Source organism: Candoia aspera, chromosome 2 (genome assembly GCF_035149785.1).
Source record: "Candoia aspera isolate rCanAsp1 chromosome 2, rCanAsp1.hap2, whole genome shotgun sequence".
Taxonomy (NCBI): Eukaryota; Metazoa; Chordata; class Lepidosauria; order Squamata; family Boidae; genus Candoia; species Candoia aspera.
This window is the reverse complement of record NC_086154.1, coordinates 218,287,995-218,311,019: the sequence shown is the minus strand read 5'-3', so window position 1 is coordinate 218,311,019 and position 23,025 is coordinate 218,287,995. Positions and strand designations below refer to the sequence as shown.

General features: G+C 35.6%; 1 protein-coding gene across 1 annotated transcript in view; it reads right to left on the bottom strand.

Annotated features, from left to right (window-relative positions):
* Positions 1-21,759, bottom strand: part of EFNA5 (ephrin A5) — a 206,873-nt gene extending 185,114 nt beyond the window's left edge. Inside the window, exon 1 of the mRNA XM_063295368.1 lies at positions 21,167-21,759. Within this exon, the coding sequence (XP_063151438.1) occupies positions 21,167-21,291 (125 nt within the window). The 5' untranslated portion in view covers positions 21,292-21,759. The remainder of the gene's footprint in view (positions 1-21,166) is intronic.
* Positions 21,760-23,025: the final 1,266 nt, after the last annotated feature.

The window sequence follows — 23,025 nt, the reverse complement described above, 5'->3', positions numbered from 1 at the left end:
GCAGGGATATTAATTATTTCTCAAACCTCCATCATAAAAAGGCAATCCTACTTTGTACAGTTATTACTCATGAATTTAATAGGATTCATTTTCCAAGTAGACAAAATGTAATACTATAGTCCTTAAGGGATCTATTGTAAAAGCCTATCTATTATACTAGAGTGAAATCAGTTTGTATTGAAAGCACAAACATTTGTGAAGATATTTCAAGATATATTGATCACAGAATAACATATTAGTAACATTGTACATAAGCCCTAGCTATTTTTGCATGATCATAATTCTTCCTTCAAACAAATCTTTCTCCCCCAAGAGCTGTATCTCTCTGCCTCCCAACTCACACAAACACACACACAACACAAAATTGAGTTTCATATAACATATGGTAAAGTCAGGGTTCTTTCATGTATTGTTAATTACGTTAACTTACTCAATTTATTTTTTAACAAACTGTAATGGAACCCAGTTAGAGGTTTTCTGTTCTAGCCCAACCCTTAAGTCTTTCTATGCCATGTACAAGATACGTAAATGAAACTGAATTCCAGTATTTTCTATCTTACTCTGACTTCTGGTGTCTTCTGCATACAGCTGGCTATCCAAACAAGCAAGCTGAGACTGTTTTTTACTTGGTATAAGATGATGACTGCAAGGGATTGAATATGCCACTGTATAAAGCAATTTCCTGCAACCTATACATATACTGTAAACTTCATGATATGCAACCTACCCCCCTTTTAAATTAAACTATTGACTTTAAACCACCTTACTATGAACCCAATGTATCTTTACTGAGTCAAATAGTACATGTAAATATATTGTATTATATTATGTTGTGTTTTCAAATATAATTACTACATTGGGGTGTTGTTAACTGCTTAGTCTTTGGACTGAAGCAAAGTAAAATTAAAAAAAATACAGCACACAATGTTTTCATTCCATGCAAACTAAATCAATCATTTGTATTGCGTAAAGTGTTCTCAGCAGAACATACTGAATTTGCCATGTCAGTAACACTAGCCTGTACCAAAAGCGTTGGCCAATTGTAGACAGTATTTCCATCATATGGTAAAGTTTATTCATCTATTTTGAATTAGTACAAACTTATCTAAATTGTTCATTGCTTAGAGATATTCTAGCAAGGACCTAAAGTTTTTAGAGTTATGGACCCAATTTTATAGTTATACTTCCAATTGGGCAATAACCTTCTTATCCTACCCCCAGATATTAGCCCCATACAGCATCTGGGCTATCACCTTGCCCAGGAAAATTTTAAGTGCAGGGGATACTAGCTACCCACTCTTGGAATAGAAAAACTTCATAATAGTGCCCACTGTATGTTGGGCAGTTGCTAAAACTGGTATGTTCACCACCTTGAGTCATTTATAAAAATAATAAAGGTGGGATAGAAAATAAATAAACAAACAAACAAACCAAACAGCAGTCAAATGTGTTTTCATGCAAGGGACTTATGAAAGGTGATGCCTAGATATTTAAAAGAGGGGCATTGCTCTATTTGTTGGGCATTAATTGTCCATCTGTGATTAGTATTACTTCTGCCAAAGACTACTACCTTTGTTTTATTATAATCTATCCTGTTTTTCCCTTTCACAATAATCAGCTATTCTGATAATCTAATAATCAGTGGCCAATAATCTTCTAAGGGCAATCTCAATACAGGAAATAAGAGCCATGTCATCAGCATAGATTATCATTTAAATTTTCCATCCATTGAGTGAGGAGGAGAAAAAAACTTTGTGACTTCATGGCCATACAATATCATTAATGTAAAAGTAAGAAGGGAGCAAGCAAACAGCCCGGTTTGACTCCTCTCTCCAATAAAATAGGGTCTCAATAGAAGAGAAAATATTTGTAGCTCAGGGTTGAACTGTGCAGTTCTTGGTGCTCTCTGAACTTGGTTGTTTACTTGCAGGCATTTCATTACCTCACTAGGTAACATCATCAGCACTGTTGATATTACCTAGTCAGGTAATGAAACATCTGCAAGTGAACAACCAAGTTCAGAGAGCACTAAGGACTCCTCAGATTAGTGTCTGACAAGGACCCTTGGGGGCCCATATAATGTCAGTATATAGTTTAATTACTAGTTTGAGAAGGCACCTATCGATGTCTGTCCTAGCTAGTTTCTCCCATTGGCAAAATTTATCAATTGAATCAAAGGAAAAGATCAATAAAGATCACATAGTTGTGTATGATGTCCTTTGGTATATTTCTGAATAAGGGCCTTCCAAGTGGCACAGTGATCTACTGTGCTATGTCCTTTTCAAAACCCTGCCTGTTCTGGATGGAAGAATTTTGTTACTTCGTCCCAATCTCTAATTTATTCAGAAGATGTCTGGCATAAGGCTCAGAAGAAATATCTAGCAGACTAATTGGACAATAATTGGCAGGTTCCTGCCAGTTGCCCTTTTGAAGACTGGGCATATTATACTTTGTTTCCAATAGATAGGCACAAAACGTTTTATCTTTTTTTGATTAAAGTCTAGTCAGGATGGAGACCCACCAGGAATTGTTCATCTTATATACCTCTGGAGGAATCATATCTTTTTCAGGGGCTTTTCCAAGGGCCAGGGCTGAAATTGTCTGTTCACACCCAGATTTTGTGACAGCTGGCCGCTCTAGTAGTATGCTTAGTTGAATAGAGACTGTTAATCACCTCAGTATGTGGGCAGCTGTAAATAGAGGAAAAATATTGGGTCCAATTTTGTGCTGAGATGCATGCATGGAGCATAGTGCTATATGTGGAAATGCCATTAGTCACCAATTCCCAAAATTTCGTTTTTTGTTTTTTTTAAATTAAGCTGAGGCCAAGTTCCCTCCACTGGTCCCTATAATAAGGTAAATTCTTAGTCTCCAGTAATTCCTTGTATTAGGATCGGGATTGGGTCAATAACTAAATCAAAGAATCTGTCCTTTCCTCCCTAATTCTCCTCTGTTGCCTTCTTACAGCTTGAGTTTTGTTACTACAGTCTTGGATGTACCATCCCTTCCTTCTATTATTCCTTCTAGGGTGACAGGTAGTGGTTAGCTCAGCACACTATTTATTGAACTAAAAATATTACACATTCGAGTTAGGTTGCAATGCAAGATGTCTTTGATTCAACATCTGTGAGAATTTTAAAAAGCAGTGATTTTGTCTCTGAGGTTAGGACTCCATCTGAGACAACATTTAACCTGGGTGATGCCATCAAGATTATGGTACCTCATAGGGGTGAAAACCTCATAAGCAAAAAGGGTCTGAACCAAGGGTAGGTGATCACTCTCTGTTCTGTTATGGACATCAAAGGAGCTAACCCAGGGAAGGAATGCAGGGGAAATCAGAACGTAGATGAACGAGCTTAGAAAGGTATAATGCCCATTAGAACTATCAAATTTAGAACCATGGAGACTATACAGCCAATACTTAAAGGCCAAATTCTATAATGAAACACCTTGTTTGTTTAGTACCTTGTCTACAGAGGGCCACGGCAGGTACCATTTTTGTTTTGGACTAAACCGTGTCGTCCTAATATAGCTGCTGCTATCTTTGCCAATTCTAGTATTAAAGTCACCAGCCAGAAGATTTCTGTACTTGGTAATATTTGTTCAGTTCTCTCCAAAAGAGTTTGCAAGGAGGGCCAGGCCTTGAGCCACAAATTTGTGTTCCGTCCTGTTGGGAAATAGATGTTAATGCAAAGAATTAACCCAAAATATTAGCTATCTAGCTGGACTACTTGGATGTAATCACTGTCTGACCAATCCCTTTACTGTATAGTTCCCCTCATATCATCTGAGATCAAAATTGATAACCTACCACTTGGCTCTTCCATAGAACCCAATTTAATGTCAGGAATGGTATATGAGCAGAATCCTAGCAGAGAAAGAGAAAAAATACCCAGGCACCATGTGTCCTGTAAAAAAATGATGTCAAATTCTGAAAAGTACTGTTCAAAACAGGTATCTACCAATTTATTATGCCACCCAGCAATATTCCAAGAGATGGCTTTTATGGAACTCAGAGCCTTAGGAATGAGTCAATTGGCGGCATTCAAAGCATTATGTTCTTGTCTAAGTACTTCATATGATTATAAGGGGACAAGTGGGGAAAATGGTTTATGTTGTTTTTCTGGTATACTGTATATAAATAGCCAACAAATTTCACTTCATCCTATCAGATCACTGATGATGTTACCATGTCTATTAAGTTCTTGGTGTGGTACTGCTGTTTAAAGAGTCACACTAATTTTATTGGTTAATTTCCTTGAAAGGGAGCTATATTTTTTCAAGTATATAAAGAAGCTGAAAAAGAGTAGCCCACTTTAATGAACAGGAAAGAACTGCTGTTCAGTCACAGTATAAAACACTTCTCCCTAATCATTTTCAAAGCATGAACAGCCATATTAGATAATCTTAAATCAATGACTGAATTGAATAAACATGCTTTTCAAAGGTATAATTAGCTTTGCTCATATTATTTAATCCACTTACTGAAAAATATAGGTTACTTGAAACAACATATCCTATCTTTTTGACAATCTCCATATTTTCAGTAAACTAATTTAACAAAGCTAAATTTCCACAGGAAAATTATTTAATCTATTTTGATTAATTCAGGAAGCTGATTAAAATAATCTGAAATTGAAACTACTGTTGGTTTCACACTACTCCACACTACTTTAATATGCTTCTAAATACCTTACCACAATTTTCATGCTTAATAAGCACCCGTATTACTTTTATTATTTGTTGATTTTCTTGGTAGAGTTTGTAATCAAAACATAGTCTATTTAAATTTAGCTGACTTCTATAATAAATCCAATTCATTCCATATTTTTCTGTGCTTTTAATGAAGAAAAGCAACCAGTCCACAATATATGCAGGATAACTAATAAGCCATATACCATATTTTACAAAAACATTCAAGATTTAGAATACTGTAATTTTTCAAGGTTTACAGTAATACAAAAAGAATTTGCAGTACTTAATGTAGCACCTGCAGAAAACAGTATTAAGTCAAAGTATTATTTTATTTTAACCAAAATAAAAACCAGTACTAGAGTCTCATGTTTTATCACTTCAAGATGATTTTTCCACCAGTAGTTGCTTATACATCAACATGATCAGAAGCACTCAAATAAACAACTGAAAAAGATAAATGGAATAGTTATTTATGTGTGTCTCAGCTAAATTTACTAAACACAAACCTATTTCATAAACTCAACATGCTCCTTTAAATAAATACATGCTCCTTTAAATAAATAAAGTAATTTCCTTCCTTTTAAATTTTTGTGTTAACATACTACGAATGAGTAGAACTAAGAGACAAAAGATACTGTCCTTGTAAGACTGCAACTGTAGAAGACACTCTGCATATTAGAGAACAAAACTTTATTTTGTAGATCTGATAAGGGCATCTAGATAGCAATCTAGATTAGATGGTGATAAGTGGAAGGAGAAAAATTATTACTTCACAAGAAAAATTGTACTGGTTTGGCACAATAATTAAACTATCAAAAGAAGACCCCACACAATTGGACCCAAATGTCTGGGAGAAAAGCCAGGTCTAAAGGAAAGCTGAGTTGTTGCCTGTTGTATATCAGGGGTGAGGGGTATCATTCCAATTATTTCTTCCAGGATGTTTTTCTTTCCTATCTCTGATCCTGTATCATGGGAAACCTATACGAAGGATTAAATTATATTTAAGATGCCCTTACTAAAGCAAGTCCAAAGTGTGACGTAAGGCAAGAATTTATATACATATTTCTACTCCCTTACAGAAGACAGTAATCTATTACTAAAACATTCAAAGTTTCCAAGGCGCAGAATAAGTTATTGCCCTTCATAATGCTGACATCCCTCTCTTCTCATCAGAACAGAATGAAATTCAACTGTGTTCTGTGCTTAATGTCCTCCATTACTTTTTCCAAACAGATGCATACTTCAATCTTGGCTGTGGTGTGTGACTAAGGAAAAACAATGAGCTTTTTAAATCATCAAAGATGTGTCTGAAACAAATTTAGCTTACAAACCCTGTTAGTATTTGCAGCAGTTTAGATTTGGTATGCAAATCCCCCCAAGCAAGATATACAACGAGATCTAAGATTAATATACAGTATCTTATTTTAACAAAAAATGTAAACAGAATATAGTCAAATCACATATGAGTAACAATGAAGAGAAGGAGATTTAGGAAAAAAATAAGGGTAGAGTAAAGGAAAGCACAATGAAATGGATGATTCTAGTTAATGATTATAGTGAAAATACAAAGAAATTTAATTTTCAGATTTATTTATTTTTCATTAAGGAACCTGAATTGCCAAAGTTTATAGAAGAAATTATACCTTGAACAACTAACTTAAAATGACCCTAAAAAACATGAACATAATATTACTGTTATAAATACATACGAATAACACAGAAAAGCCAGTTTGGTCTAGTGGTTAAGGCAATGGACTAGAAACCAGGAGACTGTGAGTTCTAGTCCTGCCTTAGGCATGAAAGCCAGCTGGGTGACCTTGGGCCAGTCACTCTCTCTTAGCCCAACTCACCTCAAAGGGTTGTTGCTGTAGGGAAAAGAGGAGGAGCAAGGTGTATTAGCTATGTTGGCCGTCTTGAGTTATTTATAAAAACAATAAAGGTGGGATAGAAAATAAATAAATAAAAATAAAATAAATTATGTGGTTACAGAGAAAAAATGGATACATATCCTTCATATAATAGCATGCTAACTTTGAATATGTTAAATATTTTACTGGCGATAAAAGTCCGATTCTGAGAAAATGCTATGATGCAGGAATCTTATAAAGTTACTAAAACAAACGGTACAACATATCTCCTGACAAAACTATGGTAGTATTATGTAAAATTTACTTTTTATCAGAATAGTCATATAGTATTTATTGTTTCACCTCATACAGCTGCCCATCTCAAATTCATGTCTCTGGGCAGCTAACAAGAATTAAAAATCATATCAAGTCATATAAAAAGCAAAAATACAACATAAAAACCGTACAACTACAGTCAGCAGCTGAGGAACAAAAGAACAGCAACAGCAATTACTACAACCACTGCACAGGCTCTGCCACATATCCAAGATCCCCAAACCTAGTGACAGAAGCCCATATTTAAGGCCTTGACAAGATTAAGCAAGGCTGGGGCAGACCTAATCTCCAGGAAGAGGATGTTCAAAAGGAAGGTACCACATCAGAAAAGGCTCTCCTCCTGGGCTCTGCCAGATGACGTTCCTGAGTAGATGGAATCCAGACCATGTCTCTCCTGCCAGACCTGACGGTATGGGTAGATATATTTGGGGAGAAGCAGTCCCTCAAATAACCCAGTCCCACGCCATGGGAATATCTTATCCCATTAAAAAGAATGTGCTCTAAATTTTACACATGGTTTAAATAAACTTCATAGTTTTTTCCCATGATTGTGAGATTACAGAAATCCAAATAAATTAGGCTGCTACAACATTAAATAAGGATCATAATTATTGTAATTAAAACTGTTTGGTTTGATAATTATTAAAAGCATTTAGAGGCATGCTCAAACACCCCTTTTAGGCTACTCAGTTTTGGAGAATCAAAAGAAAGAGGTATAGCAACATTTTAAACCCTAGAAAGACAGAGAATTTCAGTACTAGGTACATCAAAACATTCTAAAAATTATGCTTTGCCAACCACATGTTTTAAGTGTGTGTATGTATGTAGAAAAGTTGCTGGAATGCTGCAGTTCAGGTGTACTGTCTTTTTTGCATTGAGCATATCCAGAATCAAAGATCTCAACAACTTACTCTTCAACTGTGCATCAGTCTGCTATCAATGGTGAAGGAATACTTTCAAGATTGAGGGGGAGAGATGTAGCATTACAAATTCTTCACCTGCACTTTATTTTGTTTTTTTTAAACATGTATGAAATTTTTAATTACTGAGAAAATGAGCATTTTTTAAAATTGGGTCATTTACTTCTTTGAGTTACTATGGTAGCTTTGAGTTATTAAGGTAGTAAAAGGGGGCAGAATAGAAAGCGTATTCGCTTTCTATTCTGCCCCCTTTTACTACCTTAATTTTTAGAATATACAAAGCAATTGTCATGTTATGCATTGAAGAGCACTAACTTCCAGTACTAATTCTGTCACCTTCTTTATTCTTTGGAACCTAAACATTATTGAACCAAAAGGAAAAAAAAATGCTTCAGAATTATTCCTTTTAGAATTGCCTCTGCAACTTTTTGGCAATCAGTGCCCACAGTTTTTCTTTTCTTTTTTGTTGAAATCAACACAGAAGGAAGGGATAGTTTTGAAGACTGGGGCTTTTTTCACTTGTGAACTTGGGAGCTTTAAAAAAACATTTACCCAAACCTTATCCAAGGCGTAATACATCAGATGTCTTTTTATTATTGTTTGTTTCCTAGCCAAAACCCAGTGCTGTTATAAAGCAATTGCACCATTTTTTCACAAGACAATTTCAGAGGGCTTCAGTGATACCAAGACAAGACTTGTTGACCCTGATCTCGAAGCTGGTAAAAATGAAAGTATATAATAAATGGCCATATCATCCTCAACATTTGCCAGGGTCTGGCACCCAAACCATGTAAATATGTAAGAAATGCATTTGTTTATTTTTAATTAAGAATAATTTGTAGCATTTTTCACCTGCTAGAAATACTTAAGGTCAAACTAAATACTACTTTTTGACTATGACAACTGCATGTTTTCTCAATTCAAAGTGAAGTATGGAAAATGTAATCCGCATCAGGCCTTACCATGGGAAGGATATTTTAACCACTGGCATGGATTTCAATCCCAATTAGCTCAGTTTGCATTTTTTTAAAAATACCTATTTATTTCAAGGGAGATTCTGTTACGTATCCAAACTGCAAGCAAAAGGCACTTAATCTGTGTCGCAAAGACAGTTTTAAAAGATTAGATCTCATCTTGTCCATCCTATCAGGACAGTCCTTTATTTTAACAAATAACTTTCCAAATACAAGCCAAATTAATGGAAAAACTTAGCTGATTTAACTGGTGTTGTTTTCATATAATGTATGCAATGTGGAAGCAGTTAAAATGGGTTGAAATTCTAATCATGTTTACTGGAAAGTGAGTCTCACTTGAAAACAATAGGAATTTGTTTTGCTTAAACATGCATAGAATTTCATTGTCAAGTTTATAAAATGCCCAAGTTGTTTATACTTTCACTGATTACCTATTTCATGCTGCTAATGGTTTTATTTTGGGATTTAAAACTTCCAGACACCAAAAGACAGATACCAAAAGCAGTTGTTTTAGCTATAGATTTTGAAAAGGATAGCTTTGTTAATGTTTTGAAGCAAAATGAATGAATTGTAGTATTATAGTATTACACAGATTAACAAATATATTGTAGCATAAGCTTTTGTGAAAAAGGATTTTAGTTAAGGAACATAATAAATGTAACAGTCACTAATTTAAATATGAAATAGAAATGTATTAAGCACAGTTTTTCAGTGAATTTATGTAAATGATTTTATTACTGAAAAAGTAACTAAATTCCTGCATGTATACAAAAATTGCTCAAAAAGAAAGAGTTCAATTACAAAAATAACATTTTGTAAGGCCAAAATGTAAAGGACTCTGAATATTTTGTGGTTATACTTTCCTACCTATTCTTCTACCACAGCAATTTGCACACCCAGAAAATCAGAGATAGAAAGACAGATACAGATGTACAAACACAAACCAGAAGTTATTGGCCCCTTATGATGGTATTTCATATTACATAAAGCCTGCAGCTGGAAAATAAAATGAACTGCCTGATACATTGTCTGTATCTGATGCATATCAATGCAAAAGTAAGTTCCATTAAAATAAATAGGTTTATTTATCTTAGATAAGTAGATACCAAGTAAATGGGCTTGGTTAAGTGGGTACCAGATAAAATTTTAATTAAGAATTATAACTGTTTTACCAATCTGTAAAAATATTATAGTGCAATCCTTTACATCTTTACTGCAAAGCAACATGGTTGTACATTCTCAGACAAGAGGGAAACAACTGGGCACAACTTACAAACTAACAAGCCTGGAAAGAGGTACAACTGCATTAAGAATTTTAAAAGAGACGCACTGTATACATGGTACGTGTTCCAAAACATGTCTTTCAAAGGTTCAGCATATCCCTAATGGTTATTCAAAACCCTACTAAAACTGAAGAGAATATAATTCTGTGTAGCGGAGAGAAGAAGTATGTCTCTCTCTATCACAGGCTGCATGTATTACATGGACGCCAACATTCTTGTATTATGATGAAGAAAAAAACAATGTGCAACTGCATGCTGTGAACTAAGCAAGCTTTTAGTTCAGCGCTCAGAATTCAGTGAGACTTCCTCATAGCTATTACACTACAGTATGAATGTATATATTTATAAATAAAACAGAAACTATTATTGGCTTGATATAAACGGAGAAGAAAATACCACTAAGTTATAATTCAAGAATTTCCTCGATTTAAAAAAAAAGGCCATTCTGATGCTTCAACTGGGGCAGAAGATAGCTATCAGTTAGAAATTTACACAGACATCTTACACATCTTCAGCGAGAGCTGCACTGGCCATCAGTTTATTCCCAGATGCAATTCTAGGTGCTGGGTTCGGTCCACAATATCTCTGAGTCCATCTACTCTGATTACTCCCTGTCCATCCAATAGCAACTATTAAAGAGGGGGAGCTGAGGGTTCCCACTTAAGGGAAATTGGTGGAGTGGGACCCCATAAACAAGACTTTGGCTGCTTACTCTGGAACAGCTTGCCTCCCAAAATCAGGGTGCCTCACTCCCTAGTATGTGTAAGAAGGTAGTTAAATGCTGTTCTTCCACAAAACCTTCCAAGAATGTTGGATTGGTTGGTGGATTAGTTGGCAAATATATGGAAATGGATGATTCAACCTTTTTATTGTTGTTTGGTTTTATAGTAGATAGTTTTTCAGTGTCATACCTGTATTGTATCTGGAATCTACCTAGATTCTCTAGAATGAAGCACCATTCCAGTCTGAGTAAATACATAAATAACCAGAAATTATAAATCAGACAACATTTTTCTTAACAGCTTTTTAAAAATACAGCCAAATGATATGTATATTAGTATATGCATTCTATCTTGGCATTTTTAAATGCCAAGCAAAAATAGTAGCAGCATAATAGGGGGGTTTTTTAAAAAATTCCCCTAACAGCTGTAACTGAAGGTAATCCTTGCCTTTCCCACTGTACACATTAAGAAAATGTGCCAATTATGGCATCACAATTATGATAAGGTCTGTGCCAGGAGTTACTGGCAGCACTGGCTAGCAGAAATACTGAACTGTTGCTTTACTTTCATAGGCCATTGCTCACATAATTGGGGGAAAAGAACTATATCCTTTGTCCTTATGTTTCTTAGTTCTGCTGAAGCTGTTGTTTATTTAAATGGTCAAGTAACTGAAAGCATCACTAACCATTATTTCACAAGTCCCAAGATCTATTCTGCTTTTCAAACTGAACTGATGGAAAATCCTATAAACAGTGGTAACTAATATTTGACTATTATCCCCCTTTTGTTTTCCTTTCAATATTATTTATTCAATTTGTAGAAGAAACTGTCTCTTCCTATGATGTCAGTTCCTCTAGTTGTTGCCTAATTAGGAATTAGAAGGCACACGTTTGGCAGCTCTTGTATTGCTATTATTTCTTGTTGCTTGGCACAAAAATCCTCTAAGAAGCGACACCACTACTGTACCCCTCTTAGTGATGGATCACTAATTTTTAATAAGCCAAGCTGCTAAAGAATGGCAAAATGCATTGAACCAACAAGAGTAAACAAATAAAGCATGCTGTTGCCTTGCATGGAAATGTTCTGGGCATGTCTGATCTGAATGAATTTACCAAGAATAATAAACGCATTTAAAAAAATATAAATGCTCACATGTAAAAAAACTGATACTTGTTTGTAAAAGTCTAAGGGTTTTTTTGTGTTTTTTTTAACAAAATATATGAAGCAAAGCCGCAACAACAAATATTTTTCCTGTAAATATTATGAATTCTTGTTTTCACTAATAAATAAAATTATTCTACAAAAAGTTTTCTTTGAAGAATACTCCAGAATCCTAACACAATTAGGAGCAAATTTGTGTAACAATTTACAGTTACTCAGGATATGTCCTGGATCTTTCTGTACCAGTAGGTTTAAAACTTTTAATATTAAAAGTTTATATATAGTTATAGAAGCAACATCAGATTAAATTATTGCTATTTGTTTTTTATGATACTGAATACATAGTTTGCCATTTTGTAGTTTAGCAGAGCTATGATTTGGAAGAAATGTTCAGAGCTTGCACAAGGACAGTACCTCGCTGCTATTCATTAAAGCAATGTAATTTTTTTCACACTTCAGTGCATGCCCCCACCCTCAAAAAGGTGTTTTCTGGAGTCGCATAAATTTTAACGAGTGAATTTCTTAAAGCTCCATGAAGGAGCTGCTTGAAATTATAGCAAAGAGGTGCTGTGTATTCACAAGTTCCACAGCACTTTTTCCAAATCATATTCAAGATGTGCACAGTCTTCATTTACAGTATGACCCTACATTGGTCCATTTTTAAGTGTGCACTCATGAGTTCCATGGCGTTTGCTCCCATCTAAGTGGGTACAGAATTGAAACTTGATGACATTTTATGTTTCAATGCAAAAAATATATTAAAAAAATTCTACTTACGTGTCAGGTCATTATTTTCAAACTTTAAAATGTCAATCTCTATGAAAAATATTATATCAATAAATCCTGCAATGTCTAACTCACTTGTTAAAAGATATTAAATGCTGTATGTATATGAAAAATATACAGGGATTTTTTTTAGACAAAACTGATACTAATGACATATTTTGTAGATTACTTTAAATTTATTAAAACTACTCCTAATACTAATTCATGAGTGTATAAGGTAGCTTTCCAAATTAATTGAAGAGCTAATTCACCAAAATGAGACATTTTTGAATGTGCATTTTACTTTCCTCACAAAATAGATACTGTTTCTTTGAAATGTTTTAGCATTAAATTACAGGATTTACAAAAAACTACCTTTTGACATAACAGTCAACTGAACACCTTAAAATTTAAAGCAAGAAAACTGTATATTCAGTATATATTCAGATCTATACATACAGGGTGTACAAAAGTCAGTTGTTATATAAATTAAATGTTTGAATGGGTTGCCATTTTCTTCTAAATATTTTCTTGATACATGACCTTCGAACATTCCTTTTATTTGAAAAAAAAATAATTAATAAAACATTGTGATTGGCCTATGGGGACTTTTGGTACATCCTGTATATATATTACTTATTTTATGTATTCATCTCCCTGTGGCTAAATAAAGGACTAAATGCTTTAAATTAAAAAATACAGAAAAGACATAATTGCATGCTGGCACACAGATGCAAATGTTAAAAAAAAAAAGCAAGACTATAATCTGAGCCTTTACTATTTGATGATTGTACATGGATATAACAGATTATAAAATTTAATAATTCTAAAAATGGCATGTCTAAAATGAGTATGTCTTTCATAATAGAGAGGATTAAGTTGCAGTGGAAGCTTTGGCTGAAGAAAGCAGAAGGCAATTTTCACACTAATTCCTTCTTCCTTTTCAACATCTTTGACCAACTGCTAGTAGTAATCTGAAGGTCTGAAGACAGAAGAAATTGGCAAAAATTACCTCCCTCCTTCCCTGTGGGAGTGTATATAAATTAAACTGAACCCCATTTTCAGTGATTGTTCATCTGAAACATAGTTCAACCTATAAACATTCAATGAAATGAGTGTTTAGCTTAAGTTTACTGAGCAAACAGATCTGACTAGAAGACCTTGAAATGGATTGTAAAAGAAATGTTATTTTATGACCAATAGCTTGTAACTTTTAATGTTCATGTGGCATTAAAAATAGGCCTTGTTCACTGGGATAACATATAGCAATGTGAATATAAGTAAAAAGCCAGCCAAAGATACATTTCTAATCAAAGACTAAGTAATTAAAGCCAGTACTTAAGTGATAGAAAAAATGAAATCTAGAGAGTAAGATTCATTAGTATAATTTTGTCTGCACGAAATTTTACCTGAGATCCTTGCAAGAATCTGTTATTTTCTTTATCGTATATGAAAAAAATATAAGAGCGCTTTGAGGTCTTACACATCTGCTATACTTTAGGATTTGATGTGAAATATGAAATATATCATTTGCTGTATTTCCATCCATTTTTGTTACTCGTAATAAAGGAGACCCAAAATGAAAGTTTAATAACTTATCACAAATAAAAAATTAGTAAATAAAAGCTACCCTGGGAAATGGCATCAATGGATTAATAACACAATTCTTTGCCTGAAGAATTTGTACATCTACAAATGGATGTACCAATGCATTAAAGGAGCAGTTTGAGATTTATTACATACCATAATATGGGTATGTTTAAAAAAAAAAACAACAACCTTCTTTAAAAGACTTGTAAGAACTAGTAGGCAATTTTCGTCTACAGTTTTTTTCAGTATATGGTGGCACTTTATCCATTACCCATCAAACCTGAAATTTATTTTTTCAGGTTCAAAAAGAATTGGGAGGTATTGCTCACAAGATAGGTGGTTACTGATCATTAAATATCACATGATCATTAAAAGCACACTTTGCATTCTAAACAGTTCTTACACATATGTTATGTTTTTAACTCGAGAATGCAGAAAAGTTTGGAGGACTGGAGCATCTGAGCCAAGTATACACATTTACTCAGTGAATACCATTACAGCCATGCACTGTTTAAATATATATTGCTGACCTGTTTTTCTTAAAGTGATAAGGCTTTGTTTCTTACCTACCCATTTTTCTTCACTCTATTCTGCTGACAGAGAGACACTAGCAGTACATAGGCATGGATGACAATGTATTTCAGTCACAAGGACCCAAGGTTTTTATTTAGTTTCAATTTCTGCATTTATTAGGAAGATATTTAGACTCAATCACATTTTTTTCCAATCCTAAAAAATCAGGATTTCACTGGACATTTTCACTGATCTATTAACTATCAGAAGTACAGAAGGTGCTCTTTGGCAACCAAGCCAAACACCTTATTATGTTTACATGATTAATGCAAAACTAGCTACAAAAGCCACTTCTCCAGTACAATCTATATTCTCATTAGCGATGGTCCCAACTCTCACATTTTTTGCTTCATAAGAAGAAAATATGGACTTGGTTTTGCAATTATTTGAAATCATAGTCTACCTCTGGTGGATTTTACAATAATATATATGAATCATACCCAAGTTAAAGATCAACAATAAGAAATACTGAATGTGTGGAGTGTTACATTTGGGTGATAAATGTAGTTATCCAATAGTTCTAAGGTCAGCAGAAAGTGGTTTCAAAAACATTTGTCTTATAAATTTGACATTTAATTTCTCAATGACTACAGATTTAAGCATAAATGGAAGAAATATATGCATGTACGCATACACACAAAGAAACTGCTCTCGCGGGTATATGCATTACTAGAATTGTAATACTGGAAAAAAGGATTAAAAATTCCAGAAGTTGGAAAACAACCTGCTTAATGTAGAATTTAGTTTTAATTGTATACTATTGTTATATTCAAATATTCAAATTATTTACTACAGGTCAGTGACCCAGACTGAATAAAACTTATTAAATAAAACTTAAAAATTAGTGCTATAAGATAGAACATACAGAGTAAAATAAAGCATACAAGGGAAAAGATCGATAATTGCACCATTTTGTTGTCAGCAGTATACAAGTTTTACAAGCTGTGAAAACAAACTTTGTTACTGTAATATTACAGTAGTTTGCAGTGAACAATAATTCAATGGAAACTAATGAAAATAAAGTATGTGACTATCTAAAACAATAAATTTAGCTCATAGGGATAAGATCTGATCATTCTCAGTCATAATTAATTTGTTTTAATTTATTTTCCATATTCAAGGAACATACTTTCTTACACATTAGACAATAATTGATGGCAGCAAGATACATAATAAGAAATAGTTATAAAGTAAGGCCTGCTGCAGCCAAACTATGTACTGAGATCTACTGATTACAACAGGAAAGGCTTAGTTTTCTCATTAAACAATAAAGTCATTATAATTTTTTAACTTTTGTTAATTCCTAAACAAAAATGTAAAATATTTAACAGCCGAATTAAAATGTATGAGTCATTGATAACTAAGCAACTAACCTTAACATCATTTTTCCTACCATAACCTAAATGTCAGCACCTGTGTGCTTGTGTGTACATTCATCTCATCAAGTCACCATCATAGGCGGAAAGCCCAGGATGTCTGATGGACTTACTCTATTCATTTCTCATCCTACCACAGAGCTGGCAGACTGCTAGGTCTGCAAGAAGAGGGTAAAGAATTTGTAAGGAGCAGCATTATCTAGTTATCTAACAATAAATGAGGCCACTCTATCCTAAATTCTGAAAAGTATCCATGTACAGTATTTGTAAAAGTGGAGGAGATTTGTTTATTTGCTTTACTTTTACTGATGGATGGAGAAGTACCTATATAGCTACTGAAAGGATAGTTTCTAAAGGAAAAGGCTAGACTATACTGAGAGTCACTTTATACAACTTTCGGACCAACTAAACAGTAACTAATGTGCTTCCGAAGGTTTTTCCACTACACTTCTAATCATAGGAAACTCACTGGGCTGGAGATCGGTTTCATCAGCTTTTAATTGCCAAATATTTTATGCTGCCTAAAATAAAATGACTTTGATCTTTTACAAACAATAAAATTACTTTTTATTCAAGAAAGTACTTTATTCTTATTAAAATTACTCTTAAATAACACAAAAATTGTAGAGATGCTTATTTCTAGTAGATGCTACAATTTCTACACCATTTAGTACAAATCTACGATAAAGAAAGTAATAAGTAATATGCTTATTCATACAGGATTTCAAAATGCAAGTCACAAACTTTAAGTGATATCCAAAATTCAGAAAAAAAAAAGTATGGAATAAGGTATTATCAAAATATATTATGAAGAGCTGAGTACTTTTAACATAGTCTAAATTTATTGAAAGTTATAATTCTAAATAGCTTACTTGGTACATAGTCAACTTAAAGGCCCTAACACAATTAAGGATGGCTGCAGTTTCAATATAACAATATACTTAAGTCTAATTAAGTTTGGTGACGAATAATTCATAAGAATCATTATTATTACAACTTTGAAGTTATCTTTGGATCTCTTTATTATAACATAACCTTAATAGGGAGAGCAGTCTGGGAATCAACAATTCATTTTATACTTTCATGTTCCCTTTCACAACATCTCTGATAAATAGGTGTGGTAACTACTATTAGTGAATCTCTGGCTCTAATCTTATATTGTGATCTGAGATTAAGCCCCCTAGAAGCAGGGATTTCTAGTAAACATGCACAGGAATGTACTGTGCTTTAGTAGTATCTTTCTAATACATAGAAGTATCTCTTTTTTTTATTTACCCATGTTCATATATTGCTCTGGAAATATATCTGTATTGCTTAAATGACCATGGGTTTCATAGATGTTTCATCTTAATATAATTACTTATATAAATGGAAACATCAATGATTTGTATACTTGAGATTCTTGATAGAAGAATTACAAATACATTTCTGTAAAATACTGCATAATACAAATCTTAATTACATTGTTTGCAGTATCCAAGGCTTTATCTGGAACAAAGTTTTCAGAATGTATCTCTAAAACAGAAAGTTGTGGTTTTATGTAATACTCCAGAAACATAATATCCAGCCAAACATATTTCGATACTCAAAACCAACTAATCACTGTAGAAGAATTCAAAATAGAGTTCAGATGTTCTAAGTACAATTTATAAATCTAGACTCTCAAATCACAGGCATCAGTGGAAAGTGTTTAAACTTTAAGGTCCACATATAGTCATTAATAGTATCTGTATTATGCAAACTGTAGCTTTAAAGCAGTTTTTCAAATATTTCTAGGGCCAAATGATGCAACCCATTTAAATATTAAGGATTGTGAGTACCTTTGTAGAATAAACATATTTTAATTCATAAAGTGCATCTAGCAATATTACAAAAGAAAACAAATTATAATTTCTCCAATACTTGATTTGCATTCATGACATAGTTTTGAAAATACAGCCTAATGTTATTTCAGAATAAAATTTCATCAATTCGTCACATATATTGGTACATAGATATTTATGCTTAAGTAAATCATTGGATTATAATTTTTACTGAATTAGAAATGTTAACAGAAGCACTCATTTAAATCTCAGCAGACTATTGATTTATCCCATTTAAATAATTTTATCTAATTTTGTATATTAATTGTATATAAAATCTATGTAAACATGCTAATAAGAAGTGCATTTTAACCTCAGAAATTATTATAGAAAGCTACATAAACTTTTTTTTTCCTTTTATGAACTTTTTTTGTATTCAAATGAACTCAGAATATCCTGATCCTTTTATGGCTTTTCATTTTACAATCTAGTGTTATGAATATTTACTCAGAAGTAAATCCCCTTGTATCAATCTAGCTTATCCCAGTAAGTCCTCATATGAGAGTATTCTAACAGTGTAAGAATCAATAAATATAAAAGTCTTCTTGTCAAGTAATACCTCTCATGTTAATTAAACCTCAGTGATGGTTAAATAAATTACACTATGGGCTTTGAACTTCTGATGATAAACCATGAATTGCAAAAATGTCTTAAAGCATAGAATTTGTCTAAAGAAAAAGGTTTGTAGTGTGTCAAAATACATATCTGAATGAACAAATATGGGAAGAAAAAATATGTAATTTCATCAAACATTTTAATACAGTAATATAGTTGAGAATGTATTACAATATCAACTACATGTTACCTTGATAAAGTATATAACCCACTGCCCTTCTGACATTTTAAAACACATATATACATGAAAACTTCTTTGCAGTCTTTAAAAAAAGTATTCACTTACATGACTGCCTTCTGGGTTCATTGGTTTAAATGTTCCAGTTCTGGCCCCACTATTCTATGGATTATTTATATTTAAGTACTGCACTACATTACATGTTTAATTGATACCACAACAGGCAGAGAAACAAAACATTTAATACTGTGCTTTGATTTAAGCAAAAGAGCAACATGTGCAAGCCATTTGGTCAAATTCAAAGCAGCAAACATTTCCGCTTTCACAAGCAGAGTGGGCAAATTCAGTTTATAATTTCACCACCTTTGACAAATGCATATTTCAGTTTGTAACTTTTATTCTGAGATATGGCACTCATCATTCAGAAAAGACAAATTTAATATTCTTCCAGAGCTCTACCTATCACAAAATTATCTGATTTTACCTGAAATCTGTTTGGCTACAGTTTTATTTTTGATAGGATGGAAAGATGTGCCAAGTTTTGGAAGCACAATAGTTAATAACTATCAAGGAAATTAACTAAAGGAACACTATTCATTGCTAATCCTCCTTAGGTATTGTTTTGCTTAAAACAATACATAAAAATTAACTTGCTGAAGAGTCTGCTAAACTTGAGGTACTTAAAAACAGGCAGTTTTTACTTTTTTTTTTCCTTTGGCAATGTCTACTCTCTCTCTACCATCAAACACAGTAAAACAGTTTTTGGCAAGCACCACCAAACTATTTTAAAATATAACCTGCAACAACAACAAAATCAATGTGCTACAGTATTCTCAATCCATAGCACAAAGATAACGTAAGGTAAAATGTCCATAAACCTGGAGTAGTCCAATAGATTTAAGAAGAGCAAAACAACAATCCTACTGAAGTCTATTTGAACAATGCCAACTTCTTTTCATTTTAACAAGCGGATGGAACGCTCAGGTGCCTTATTTATGCAGAAACAGCAATCAGCTAGTGAAAAACAAGAAAAATGTCAGGGGTACGCAGACCCTAGAAGATATTTCTAATCCAGCTGCATGATTCACTCTAGAATTATGGCAGGAGAGTTAAGAATTTTTTTTAAAAAAAGGTTTTATTTGTACCCACATTTAATAAAAAAAAGCAAAGGGAACGAAGAAAAAACAGAGAAGTTGCTTTTACATAACCTCCATTGAACAATTTATATTGAAGCTGTTTTGTTCAGTGATACAAAGCATATATTCAATAGTGGAATAACCTTAATTTCATTCACTTCCAAATGATGCTAAATCACTATGAAATCATCAGCAACATCCATACCACTTACTTTTGCACTGTGAGAGCATCACCAACTACTGCACGTGAATTTATACTCTGACAGCATGAGTCACCCTTTGCTGTGGAAAGCCTCCAAGACCAATAATCATCTGAAAGCACTGAAAATCTTGGGGAGGGGGAAGGAGGTGAGTATCTTTATTCCATTAATCTGACTTAAACAGTTTACTTGACTCATCCTATTGAACAAATAGAAGAAACTGAACCTATAGAGCAGTAGCAACAGTTCTGCTTCTAAAACCCTCAGAACAGGTGCTATGCCTAACTGGAGTCTCCCGGCAGCAGCCCAGGGCGACTACAAATATAAACCTGGCTTACTATTTTAAACCTAAGCACCCTTCAGACTGACATAATCTAAGGGCACTGATGGAATTCTAGCTGCACTTACTCTTAAAAGTTTCCCTAGAGCAATTTTTTTTCTGATACATTTGCTATCTATCAAGAAGAAAATAAACAAAACTGACCCTCCAGGATAGCGCGCGCGCACACACCCGCGTTTTCACGACGTGTGATTCCGCGTATTCGCTTTCACGGGTGATTTATTGTAAGTTACAGATGATCTAAGAAGAGATTTTGCCGGCTTTATAAAAAGGTCATTAGTGAAAATGATCTGGACTGATCATTGATGCGACAGAGAAATCAAGACAAGCGAGGTCCAAGGCGATGCCTTTAGAGCTGCCCAGGCTGATGACTACGAGAAAAAGTTTGCTCCCTTTTTACAAACAAGTGTCCCCCTCGACACACACTTAGGCATACTTGAGGGCGCAAAGCCGGTGGGAGCTTCCAAAACAGAGGTCGTTTGTCCGTTTCTCCAAAGCACCCCTTTCAAAGAAGCAGCGGACCCTGGAAAGGCTGCTATGCCAAGCCCCTCAGACTGCGTCGGTGCTAAGACTGCGCCGTCTTCCTTCCTTACCTGGGATTGGTGCTGTTCCAGTAGACGGCATAGCGATCGGCCACCGTTTTGGAGCTGGGATCCTGGCTGAAGACGCACGTCCAGAGCACCAGAAAGACCAGCGTCAACATCTCCACGTGCAACATCACTCCCGCCACAAGACACAGCAAAGGGGTAGACGGAGGAGCTGCGAGCGCGTACGCGTCTTTTCAAAAACAAGGACAAGAACAAAGGAAAACACCAAGTGAAGCGAAGGAGGGAGGAGAAAAAAGAAGGAAGGACAAACCACAGAAAGTCACAGGACACACACAAAGAGAAAAGTGCAAGGAAAACGAGACTTGAGGAGATCCCCGCTGGAAAAAAGCCGGTTCCGAGGAGAGATCCTTATTATGGAGCCTGCGTGCCCCGGTAGGGGGAGCCGGGAGACGAGCTGGGCGGCAGCAACAGCAGCAGCAGACGGCGGCGGCGAAGGAGAAGGCGGGAGGCGCTCATTCACGGCGGCGAGCCCTGTGTGGAGCCTAAGGCGAGACATGCACCGGCCCTACCCCCGTCCAGCGCTGCTGATGGGCGGCTCCGCTGTCCTGGCTTCCCCTCCCCTCCTCTCCCCTCGGAAGGGACTGCTCGCCCCCCGCCCCGCTCTCGCCCTCTCTGGGACTTTCTTCTTTCCGCCTTTTGGCGCGAAGGCTCCGAGGGAGCGGAGCGAGGAGGCCGGACGAGAAGAAGCTGCTGCAGCAAATCCTCCGAGGCACCAGACGGCCGCTCGGGCTCGCCTATCTCGAGCTGCTGCGGGAGGCCGGAGTTCAGGCGTCTTGCTCGCTTTGGGAGGGATGCTCCGTTCCTCTTCCTTGGCTGATGGAGGGAGGAAAACACGGCCGGAATCCACAGACCCAGAACCGGCGGCGGGAAGGGGGAGGATCGAGAGGAGTTTGCGGTCCCAACCGACTTGCTTCTGGAGGGGTGCTTGAGAAAAAAGAAGAATTAAAAGCGGAACGAGGGAGGGAGAAAGGACGTCTGCCAGTTCTTGGGCTGTTTCGTTGTGAGAGCGAGGAAGAAGCTTTTCCGCTCCCCGGGAGGTGGGAGCGAGCGGTCTCTCCTCCTTCAAGCTTCGCCAAGTGGCTCCAGGAGCGAAGCGAGGTCCGAGTCCCTGGAATGTCAACTTTGCAAAAGAGGGAGGTGGCGGTAGAATTAAAATAAAACGGGGGGGGGGAGTTTGAGGAAACCCTGCAGACACCTACATCAGAGGGCGAGCAAGAAAGGCTGGGCGGTTGGGGAAAGGAAGAAAGCCTTAGGGTCTTGCCCGGCAGGCAGCTGCTCCCCGCTCTCAGAAACCGCCGCGGCGGGAGTGGGAAGAAGCGGGGAAGCGCGTCTCTCGCCAGCCCACCAAGCAAATGAAATAAAACTCGAATGCAGCGGCTGGCAGGCAGGGATCGCAAAGAGCAACGAGGATTGGAGGAACAGAAGTCAACACTGCCAAAGAGGAGGAAGGAAAGGAAAATGGGGGGGGGGTCTTTAAATAGTCACGCCCACTTTTTTTCTTTTTCTATTTTTTGCAATGACTGATTTCTTCCCCGTGTATAAATCGCCAGCAGCCAACAAGGAAAAGCGGGAATGCTTACGGGATGGCTGTCTGTCGCAACAGACAGCTGCGTAGATGCTATATGGGGAGTGTAGCAGACATCCACATGTGTATGCGTGTCAGGTCTGGAAGCCTCCTTTTGAGTGTGTGCGTGCATAGAAGAGGTGCAAGCGGCTAGCTAGGAGCGAAGGCGCTGCTGGTAGATCATGTGGGAATTTTGCATGCAGTTTACTTGCGTAGGGGGAGGAGGAATCGCTGGAGCAGCCAGTCAGAGCCCAGATTGTTTGCTTATCGATCGCTTTTC